Raw genomic sequence first — 12,500 nt, forward strand, 5'->3', positions numbered from 1 at the left:
TACATGTGTTTCTGTGAGGATTATAAGAGAGAAATATTAAAGTTTGGCCCGGTATAATTATTATCTCCTTCTTCATCGGTTTATTGCAAATTGATTTTGGTATTGGTTTCGATTTCGTTTTCGGTTCTAGATTGGCGAGTTTCAGTTTCTATAAAAATAAAAGTTATATAAAATAATTATTTATATATAGCGAAAATAAATATTACCAAATCAAATTTGGCTAGCGTTGTTAATTATCTATTTTACTACAACAGAATTTAAATCTTTGCAAATTTACAGCCATTAAAGGATATATACATATACAGGCATGCCTCACTTTAAGGCGTTCATTGGTTCCAGGAGACATGACTTAAGTCGAATTAACTTGTCTCTAGGTTAAACCAATAATAACCATTCCGAGTTCTGTAATTTATTTATGAATGCATTTTCGATAATACATGGATAATAAAATCCATGTATGCTAAAATATCGTCCTTATTATGTACAATCGTTAATAGAGTTGTCCGACTCGTCCCAAAAGGTCGTGTAATTGCTACCACTTATTCACCTTTTTCATGCCGTTTTATCACAGCCATTTTGTCTTCCAACGTTATAGCATGACGCTTAGCACTTTCACTATGAATTTTCTTAGGAGCCTTTGCGAGCAAAAAGTAAAGTCACAAATGAATGAAAATGAGAAAGTAGACGATAAACAGACGTTAACAAATCTGAGTCCTATTTGGGTGGGCTAATTAATCTAGTGGTTACGTCAGAGGTGAGGAATCTCTTTATGTCTTGATGCCGCATTAGGTTTAATCGTAATCTAACAAGGCCACAACAAAAACTCATTATTATCTTTAAAATCCATGACATTTTGTAATAAATCACAGAACTAAAGAGGAATGACTAATTTGAGAATATTTTTTAAATATTTAATTATAAACGTAACTCACATTTCAGTAACTAAGCTGTTGCTGTTTTTTTATTTGAAAGCATTTCAACGATTGGTTGTAGCATCGAGGTTTGCAGTTTAAGCTGATCCTCTAGATGGGCGTCCATAATTTTCAACCTTAAGGAAGCCTTGATTTTGTTTAAGTATGAAAACATAATTTTGCAAGAATATGTCTTCAAAAACAATCTTCATACATGATGACAAAGTTGTGGCTATCCTACTGCATTTTCCCGTACTTCAAATAAATCATTTTAGCGTTAAATAACGAAGTTAAAATGCCATCTTCTGGGAGCTCGATTAATTCCATCTGCGACTCTTTAGGAGCCTTGTAAGCATCTACTAGATGTGTTTGAAACGCTAGTTTCAGAAAAATATCAAGTTTCTCAAATCAGTGATCCTTTCACAGTATTCTTCACTTAATAAATTCAGAATACCTGCATATTCATCAAGGGATTCATACGAATCCTCATGGTCATAAATGACTTTAGCTAACTGGGGAAAGTGTACAGTTGAAATTTCATTTTAAACGAGAGAATCTTTCAAAAAGAAATGCTTCAATTTTTTGCCACATGTCATAAACTGATTTTCTTTTACGCTACCAATAAATATTCAGGTTATTTTGTTTGTCATGATATCACAAAGAAAAGCAATATTTCTATTGAAATATTCATCTAATAATTCACATTGTTCATTCCGTTCTTCATAAAATTTTATTATCTGCCAGGTTAAAGTTAAAACATTTCTCACACCTGTGCTTGCGATAAGTAACGCACTTTAGAATGACACATCAAATCGACACTCAATACCTAATTTTCCAATCATTGCATGTTACAAAACTAACGATGTCTAGTTGCATTGGCACGAATACAGTTAAATATATTTATCATTTTCTGCAGAGCATCGCTTAAAATTGCCGATTCAACACAAAGGATTTTGCTGGTGTAATATACAATGAAAAGGAATGAGAACATCTGGATCAGATAATCTTTTTATCTGGGCAATAAATCCTTCATGTTTTCCAATCATGGAAGTAGCACCATCTGTACATACACTAACTGAATTATCCAAATTCAACTCAACTTCTCGACATTCATTTTGTTCTGGCCATGATTACTTGTACTTGTATGTTGAGGTAGTTCGTCATTAGAGCATATTTCGTCTTTGTGTGACGTTTGTGTGTTATGTGTGTTCACCTTTAGGAAACGGGCTATCCTGGGAGGGATCCCCTCGTTCATAGGGATCTTCTTTGGAATATTTGAGTGTAAAATATTGCTTATATATGCAGGAGAGAAGGTTTCATCCGTAACATTTAAGATGTTATTTGTTAATTGTATTATATTTACTTTTTTCAGTAAAACAAAGTTCACATTTATTACCGCTTACTCTGTATTTTTTGGCATCAGCAATAATTTTCCATTCTACTGCGGGTTGCTTATTCCACCTTCTATCAATGTCCATATCATATTTGATAGGGATATCGCATGTCTTTTTTTGTTTTTGTCCCTGAATGACACAACATGTTGCGTATAACTTTCCTTGAACGTGTTGTCAATCAGTCCGATATACGTCTTTTGTATACCGTTGGCTCCGTGATCTTCATCTTGTAAACGAGTTCTTTCTCGAGAAGTTTTTGCTTAGAGAGCAGCGCTTTGGCGGATCCGCATTCTTTTCGTTTCTGCTCCTGAATGACGCAAGATGTTGTGTATACCTTTCCTTGAACATGTTGTGTATCATTCCGATATACGTATTCCGTTGGGTCCGTGATCTTCGTCTTGTATACTAGTTCTTTCTCGAGACTGTTGTTGCTTAGAGATCAGCGCTTCGGTGGATCTGAGGTTGCATTGTCTTTCTGGGTAAAATGTGGAAAGTGGTTGTTTATTACTTTTAAGAATCTTCGCGCTATTTTAGTGCCTACATTCATGCTATAAGGTTGATTGAACCATAAGATTTTCGTCTGTCCGCGTTTTTTTTTTTTGGTCAATTTATATTTGGTTCAATGTAGTGTATGCTATTCTTGAAGGTGGACAGTTCTAATGAAATATTATAATATGAGCCGGCTTTTTCAAAAGTGTTTTTGTCGACGGATAAATTGGAGATAAGCCTGCTAATGCTGATAACCATTTTATTTAAATACTGTTGGTGGCTGGTTGGAACCTGTGTCTATGTACAAGGCTTCCACGTTTTGTTTGTGGTAGGGTTTAAATTTTCCTGTGTTAAAATTTATGTTAATGTCTAGGAAGTTGACTTTTATAAGGTTTGTACTGATTGTGATTCTTAGGCCTAATTGGCTAAATGTTCTGCATAATGTTTACCTTATTCTATATATATCATGCCCATTTTTATTGTGTATTACTCCCAGGCTATCGTCCCTATATAAACTTATGTTAGCTTCTTTTATTTCTTTTTTTTTTTCAGGGTATCTAGGATATAAAGTCCCACGTGGTCAGCTATCTCTGCACCGTTTTATTTCCCCATTGCCACGTCAAATACCCTGTCTCCATTCTTTTTACCCAGTAGGAATTATCATGAAGAAGTAATGGCTTTCTTGCGTTCATAATTATGTCTATATCGGTATTTGTTATAATGACATATGTTTTGCCAAATTCAAATGTCTTCTGAAGCAAGCTTTTTGAGTTCGAAGTGTAGAACTCTACTATATCGAATTGCAGAAATTTGCATTTCGGTTTCCAATATAAAGTGAATATCACCCAAACAGAGTAAACATAAGCTCACCAGAAACATCCCAGAAAGATAATATAATTGCGGATCCCCGAACAGCTGCCCTCTAAACAACAACTATCTCGAGGAAGAACTTGTATACAAGGTCAAGAAGACGATCCCCAACGGAATAACCAAGACGTTTATGGGAATGACAGGCAACTCGTTCGAGAAACGGAGTGCACAACATACTTCGTCATTCAGAGGCAAAAAGAAAAACAATGTGACATCTGTCTCAAATATGATATGGACATTGAAAGAAGGTAGAATATGAAACCTGCAGTAGAATGGAAAATTATTGCTGAAGCCAAAAAATACAGAGGATGGAGTAGCAAGTATGAAAAGTGCTTTGTTGAAAAATTAAGCATTATACAATCAACAGATAACATCTTAAAACTTAGGGTGAAACCTTCTTTCCCTGCATACGCAAGCAATATGTTACACTCAAATATTCCAAAGAAGACTCTCTATAAACGAGGGTAACTCTCCCAAGATAGCCCCTTTCCTAGAGGTGAACACATAGTACACAATCTTCACACAAAGACGAAATATGCCCCAATGACGAACTACCTCAAAATACAAGTACAAAAATCCATGGGCAGAACAAAAACAAAATAATGAAAGATGATGCAAAAACTTAGTAAGACAAATCAAAGGGAGGCATACATTCAAAAGATGCCACTCAAGAGCAATGGTTCTTGATTCATTGATTCGTTGTTTTATTTACGCGAATTTACGAGAAATCCCGCGAACTAATCCAGACTGTTTTCCAAAATAGAGGCAAACACATTTCTCCATGTGATTAGCTTTAAATGTTTAAGACACTAGGATATTTCCCACTTTTCTTAACATGAAACCAATGGTAGGCTTAATTTACAAATATAGAAATTATCCACCAATGTAATGTTGAGCAATCATTTCATTGTTCGACATTTACCTATGTATATATATATATATATATATATATATATATATATATATATATATATATATATATATATATATATATACATGTATATATATATATATATATATATACACATGCATATATACATGCATGTCAGTTAACGGTGTGTTCATCTGAATATTACAAATATTTCCTATAATAACTTCAGTTCTTATTGTAATGACGAGACCTTTTGAAATATTTGAACCCGTGTGGCTCTTTTTGCAACCACGTCCAATCTGTTTCAGTCTCACTGGAGTGAGCAAGTTTAGTTTTCTATAGACCTGAATCGATCAAAAAGACTTTAGAGTAAGTTCGGTAGAAAGAAACTGTGTCGAAATCCGTCATATATATATATATATATATATATATATATATATATATATGTATGTGTGTGTGTGTGTGTGTGTGTGTGTGTGTGTGTGTGTGTGTGTGTGCATGCCCCCATCACTTGACAACAGATATTGGTGTGTTTATGGCCACGTAAATTAGTGGTTCGCCAAAAGAGATAAGTAGAATGAATATTAGGCTTACAAATAATAAGTGCTGGGAGGATTTCTTCGACTACAAACTTTTAATGCGGTGCTCCAGCATCGCCGCAGTTAAATTAGTAAAACAAGTAAAAGAATAAATGTATAATAATACATATAATGTGTTTGCGTTTTTATTCATTCTATATTTTGTCCGTGTATTCAGTATCCCACAAAAGAAACCGATGGAATATGAACCACATTTAAAATTAGGTAAATATATTTGTCCACATGTTCAGGTATACCATTGAAGATGACCGCAAGATTTGTATTTTCACATCTAAATTAGAGCTAACTGGAGTAAAATTTAGAACTGAAGAGGGAAAATTTCAAAGACAGCGCAACTGTAATATGGAGAAAATATACTATATGGGTTAAATCAAAAAGCTTAAAATATATACTCACAGTCGTTAACATAATACGGCATATCTTATCATGGTTATAGGGCTTGAATCTCCCGTCTTTACGCAGGTGTTATTCCAACAGACACTGTCAATGATGGACACAAAAGATATGTTTGCGGTAGAACATGCGCCTTTATTCAACCGACAATCTGTTGATAAGAAAACGATCAAATTCAGACATACATATGTATATATATATATGTATATATATATATATATATATATATATATATATATATATATATATATATATATATATATATATATATATATTATTATAAAATCTGGTAATTAGTCATATATTAATTAATATCGAATAATTATCAGGAGGCCAGCGCATCTAAAGAATCAAAGAGATTCAGAAATATTATCTGCAATCTCAGGGGATTAAGGTACATTTTAAAAAATAACGTCGACCACTAACGTGGACAGTTAATGCGCTAGAAATAGATCACATCTTGTGTCTATTAAGACCTAAATTGTTGAGACCTTCATGTTGAGAACAATTTAGGTCTTAATAGACACAAGATGTGATCTATTTCTAGCGCATTAACTGTCCACGTTAGTGGTCGACGTTATATATATATATATATATATATATATATATATATATATATACCACAAAGAAAAATAATGTTCTCCACAAAAATTTCGCAAAACGCCAGAACAGCACAAAATGAGAAATATGCAGAATAAAGAATTATCTATGGACTGCAGTTTCGAACATTAACGTTTTACTTACGTAACAACATCCTTGGTTGGGTCATTGATGACCTCTTTGTAGCATATTGGATGTCCACCTAGTGGTCATCCTTTATACACGTCTAATACAATTTTTTATGAATTTTCAGATTTTTTATATGCTAGGCCACTTGGTTTTAAATTGAATTAATATTCAATTTATCACCCTATTAATTTAAATAATAATTTAAACTGTTATGTTCTCCAACCGGCAACATGTACTGCAGTTAATTATTCTCTGCAGAATTGTTTCCGGAATGCTGCACGCCGGAGCTGAGGCATTTTGAAAAATAGCCCCAATGTAATCGGTAGAACTATATGCAGGTCTTGTTTCATGAAGACAATTCGTGTATATTTCTGCAAATTATATTGATTCTAGAACGTCTATGCTGATGAGAACACGGATGTTGTTACGTAAGTCATGTGTATTGTTGATGGTTTTTTTTAATGTGTATTTTTGTTTGGTATGAGGGGTGGGAGAGCTTTCCTTATTTCCACCAAGTGTGGTTAATGTCTTTGGTGTTTTCGCCAGTGCTGGTGATGTTTGAGGTTTGCCCTCATTCATGATATGTATCACAGTCCCGTTCTGGAGATGGGTATGGTCTGCGATTTTTTATGTTTTCGTGTGTGATGAGGAGTAGTATTTCCAGGTCAACTCCGAATCAATCCTCCCTGGCAGTTCTTGTAGCCTCTATCGGGACATTATATCGTATCCCAAAGGATAACAACGTTTTCAAGAATGGGATCGAAAGACTGCAACAGCGATGGAATAAGTGTGTTAACTGCAAAGGGAACTATATTGAAAAACCAACTTTATGTGGTCACATTCAGAATAACTTACTCAGCCTATGAACTTTTCAGCCGAACCTCATACTGATGTCAACTGATGATACATACAGATATGTAGTTCTAAAATACTCACAAAAGCTCATTCATTGAAACATACCTGCCAGGTAACTTATAATTCAAGTTAAATATTGAAATATGAAAATCATTTATTCTATTTGTCTTGAGCCCCAGGATTCATAACATCAGTTACCTATTTTCCATGGCATTTAAATGACCAAGATCCCCGTGAAAGGACGGTCTATCCGTTACAGGCTTCCATGCGAGCAATTTCCGATGGAAGTCAACCAGTAAATTTCATTGATTCTGATACTTAACTGCTACCTTCATTTTCCACCTTGACGGGATGAAAAGTGAAGTTGAATTTAGTGGGATATAAGTTCAGAATGTAAAGATCCGGAAGAAAAGCCACTAAGCATTTTGTTCGACGTGCTAACGATTCTACCAGCCAACCAGAATCGTAAGTGCGCCTGCCAAAAGGTTTTTCAGGACTTAGACACATTTCTTTAAGCGCTGAGATCTGTTGGATATTTGCTTTCGTCAGTTCAGTTCAATAAACTAAAGATCCGCCGTTTACTGGGTTAGATATAATCGTCTGTGTGTTGGGGTACATCAGCCTCACAGTTAACGTTGGTCAATAAGTAAGACTTACTGAACAAAGCTTATCGCATTCAAAACAAAGCAAAGCAAATACACGTAGTGAATAGAGGTTTTAGAGAAGTTTTCTTTACCAACTTACACTCGTTTATTTCAACTGCTTTCCATTGACCGTTAATAAGTTTGCACTCTTTCCGAGAACACTTCCGGGGCAACTTTTCCAACCATGATTCTTCCTGAAAACGGCATCTGTTCTGGTGGTAACATCCTCTACACTCTAAATAAAAAGACATGTATTATAATAATATCTACCCAGCTGTTTTTTACAGAGGATATTTTCTAAAGTAGTTTTATTATAAACTAGAAGAAGGTAAAAATGGTTCCAATAATATCCAACTGAAATCATATCCTTTGCTTCTTTCTAATTCATATATGAAATTCAGTCGGATCATTTATCTCTTTTCTCAGTCCTGTTTTGATAAAACAAATAAGTATCAAGTATCAAGAAATTAATGACTGTATAAAACGTGAAAGTTTAGTCTCTGAAGCTGATGAAGGTCGAGTTTTTGGGGGTTCTATATGGACTAAGCAAGAACAACATAATACTAATAACAATAACAAAAATAGTTTCGCAGCAGCAGCGAAGACCAAACACCCATTTAACGTAGTCCTCACAAACAGGTGGCAGATGCTACCACAGCTATGGAAATGAATAAAACAAGAGAAGAATTGGGCAAATATGACGATCCCATCAGGGGATATTAAAGCAGCGGATAGAAGAACGGTGCTCTTTAGATGCATCGCAGCAGGCATGAAAAGAGCGGCTTTGATAGCCCAAGTAGATATTGAGGCGGGGCTGAGGTGCATCAGAAATGATATCGAATACTTAGCGAGGGGAAAACAATACGGCACCATATCGGTGCTTTTTATGTCAGAAGCTCTCGCTATGAAATATTCAATGACCTCTTGCAAAACCAGCAAAGTCATCATGTACGTCTCCCACATGGGGAAACGTACAGTCCGTGTCTGCATTCATAGAATCCCACCAGGACTAGATATTGGGTGGCTTTTGGGATGCGTAATCGGGATGGGTACGGATAATGTCCCGATAGAGGCAACAAGAACTGTCAAGGAAGATCGATCCGGGTGGCTGAGGGAGTGTAAGTTTTTGATTTGTGGTGGCTATGACAGCCAAGCGTGACGGCTTGGTCAGATTTAGGCCATTTGAACTTGTGGCTGTGCACGTTTGAACAGACACACAGAGAGCCACATTTACACGTTCATGAGTTTATTCATGTGCACACGCCAACTGCACACGCGTATACGTATACACATACATACGTAGGTACATACACACATACACATATCGTAGGGGGCACAGACATCCAATTACTCACATACATACAGACATTCTCACTTCCGTAGGGAGCAGTGCATCATGAAAGCAAAGCAATTGTTGTGATAATAAACTACATTCTGGTACACTCAGTCTTCTTTACAATATACGTTTTTTTATGTGCTACTATTGGTTTCGTGTGCTGAAAACATGCCAAACAATGTTTTATAACACGTCTGGTGTCAGTGTCATAAAACACTGACCATATACCATATATATATATATATATATATATATATATATATATATATATATATATATATATATATATATATATATTTATACACACACACACACACACACACACATATACTTATATCTATATATTATTAGTCTTTTACTCTTTTACTTGTTTCAGTCATTTGACTGCGGCCATATTGGAGCACCGTCTTTAGTCGAGCAAATCGACCCTAGGACTTATTCTTTGTAAGCCTAGTACTTATTCTATCGGTCACTTTTGCCGAACCGCTAAGTTACGGGGACGTAAACACACCAGCAACGGTTGTCAAGCGGTGTTGGGTGGACACACACACACACACACACACACACACACACACACACACACACACACATATATATATATATATATATATATTCATATTTACATACACGTGTATACGAATTGTCAATTCGTGGCAATGGAAATCATATACCGGCAATTGTAACGCAATCAAAGTATGAAAAGACTGATTAGCTGAATAGAGGAAAAGAATTGGTGATCAAGCAATTTTCAAAATATAATTATTCACTATTTTGATATATGATCGGTAACTTACGGGTTATAGGTCCTGTCATAGCAACTGTTATCAGAGTCATAAGCAGCACGCAAGCAGGAAATAGTCGTGTCATATTGATCTGAAAGTACAAAGTTATTTTGACGGGATCGAAATAGTAACTGTTTTTTTCAATTTCAAGGAAAAAGAGGTACAACGAAAGTAGATACGTGTGTGCATTTTACAGGTATACATGTGTACTTGAATGTGAGTGTGTGTATGTTTGCATGTATGTATGTATATATATAGGTTATGAGAGGTAATGGTGTCAAGAATACCCAAAGGTGTCAGGTAATGCTTAGTAAGTGCTATGGACAGACTAGTTAAGCTCCAGGTGCCGTGATTATGCGAATGGGGAGTCCAATGTAGGTCATATATTAGCATGCATATGTATAAAAATTAACAGAATGAGATAAAAATCCAAGGCTGTGAAAAATTTCAGAACATTTATAAAGAGGTCTTACAGCTGTTTCCGGGATATTTTATATAACCTTTCATCGGAGACGATGCAATAGTTATTTTAGAGAAAATATGAAACAGAGTGAAGTGGAGCAATGAAAACAGACGTGAGATATTCTCGGATATTGTATCTGCAGTTCCATTATTTAAGCACAATGGTATACATATAAGATCTTATCCTATTATTGAATAAATTATATATATATATATACGTATAAATACAGTTTACCTTTAAGCACATAAGAGATGGCCATAATAGGACATCTAACATGCTAGAAGGAGTAGTCAAAATCTAAACCATTATTAGGGGTAATTTCGAAGGGAATGAAAAATAAAAATATTTACCATTTATCATCTATCTCCATGCTTTCAAACTCTATTCAGTAAATAAAATAATTTGTCAGACGAATTTCTCATCAGCAGGAGCGCCAAGATTAACACATAAATACGAGGCAAACAGTACATGCCACGTGCTTACATATTATAATTTTTCAAATCCACCGCGCAAGCACAGTTTTTTGTCAGCAGCAAATGAAATAATGACGAACTTGCTTCAGAAAATTAGCCAAAACGATTTAAGAATGAATATCAGGGTAGGAAAAATTTTAGAATTTGTTTTCTTTTTGTTTTTTTATGAGAACTTCGCCTGGCAAATTATTTTATTTGCTAAATAGAGTTGGAAACCATGGTCAACGAGATAGATGGCAAATGTTTTTTTATTTTTTACTCCTTTCGAAATTACCACTAATATCGGTTTGAATTTTGACTCCTCCTTCTAGCATGCCAGATGTTCTATTATGGCCATCTCTTATGTGTAAATGTACACTGTATTTATATGAATAATATATAATTTTTGACTAGTCTTCTACATGCTTGGCCACTGGTAGTAAAAAAAATTCAAAATATTTTTCCTACTTTGATATTTATTATATATATATATATATATATATATATATATATATATATATATATATATATATATATATATGTATATATATATGTATATATATATATATATATATATATATATATATATATATATATATATATATATATATATATATATATACATATATATATATATATATATATATATATATATACACACATATATATATATATATATATATACATATATACATACATATATATGTATATATATATATATATATATATATATATATATAAACAATATATCAATATATGAGTATATGCATATATATGTACATGTATGTATACACGTTCATCCACATGTACATATAGATACATAACTGGGTACATGACGTGGCAAAAGAACAAGGACAAAAATGGTAAACAAGGTGCAACAAACAAGCAGGCCACATAGAAACATCCCCTTCATCAGCTGCCACCATTAAAACTCCGGCGTTTCGAAGAATTAAGGCAGTACGCATCGTTAAAATGGTTCTTCCCACGAACACAAATTAAATTGTTTTCGTGGAGGGTAGTGGCGGACGGAAAACAAGACAGGAAAACGAAACGGTGAAATAAACAAACAAAAAGGCTGTACAGCCAGACGTGAAGTGTGTATGTCTCGAACGCTGTGAATCACGTACAGGAGGGGCAAAGAAGTACGTGCGAGCTTGGTGATTCCAAGAACGGAAAGAAATAGCAGCCGCACACACGTGACCAAGGCTGTGTGAAGAGAAAGAGTAGCAGAGGGAAAAGGAGGGGAGGAAGTAGAATAAAAGTGAGCAACGAGAGGTAGAGAGAGAGAGAGAGAGAGAGAGAGATAGTAGTAGTAACGGTGAGAGGCGAAGGACGAGTAACAAAAGATAGAGAGAGAGAGAGAGAGAGAGAGAGAGAGAGAGAGAGAGAGAAGTAGTGACAGGTAGAGGCGAAGAACAGTAGAGGGAAGAATGAGAGGGGGAGATAGAAATAGAGAGAGTCGCGTTAGAAAAATAGTTAAAACTTACTGTATAAAGGTAACGCGTGCGTTCTGTCGTGATACAAACAATATATGAGTATATGTATATATATATGTACATGTATGCATATACGTTCATCCACATGTACATATAGATACATAACTGGGTATATGACGTGGCAAAAGAACAAGGACAAAAATGGTAAACAAGGTGCAACAAACAAGCAGGCCGCATAGAAACATCCCCTTCATCAGCTGGAGATTGAAAAAAATC

At 34.7% G+C, this 12,500-nt stretch overlaps 1 protein-coding gene across 1 annotated transcript in view; it reads right to left on the reverse strand.

The window, feature by feature from the left end:
• Nucleotides 1–9,959, reverse strand: part of LOC149134940 (uncharacterized) — a 9,991-nt gene extending 32 nt beyond the window's left edge. The window contains exons 1-4 of the mRNA XM_089353261.1: nucleotides 9,886–9,959; nucleotides 7,856–7,990; nucleotides 5,531–5,678; nucleotides 1–148 (exon numbers count right to left, since the gene is read on the reverse strand). The exon at nucleotides 1–148 is cut by the window's left edge and continues 32 nt beyond it. Of these exons, the coding sequence (XP_089209387.1) occupies nucleotides 5,536–5,678; nucleotides 7,856–7,990; nucleotides 9,886–9,958 (351 nt within the window). The 5' untranslated portion in view covers nucleotide 9,959 and the 3' untranslated portion in view covers nucleotides 1–148; nucleotides 5,531–5,535. The remainder of the gene's footprint in view (nucleotides 149–5,530; nucleotides 5,679–7,855; nucleotides 7,991–9,885) is intronic.
• Between the last annotated feature and the right edge of the window lie 2,541 nt (nucleotides 9,960–12,500).

This window comes from Octopus bimaculoides, chromosome 6, assembly GCF_046866305.1.
Source record: "Octopus bimaculoides isolate indiv1 chromosome 6, ASM4686630v1, whole genome shotgun sequence".
Classification (NCBI taxonomy): domain Eukaryota; kingdom Metazoa; phylum Mollusca; class Cephalopoda; order Octopoda; family Octopodidae; genus Octopus; species Octopus bimaculoides.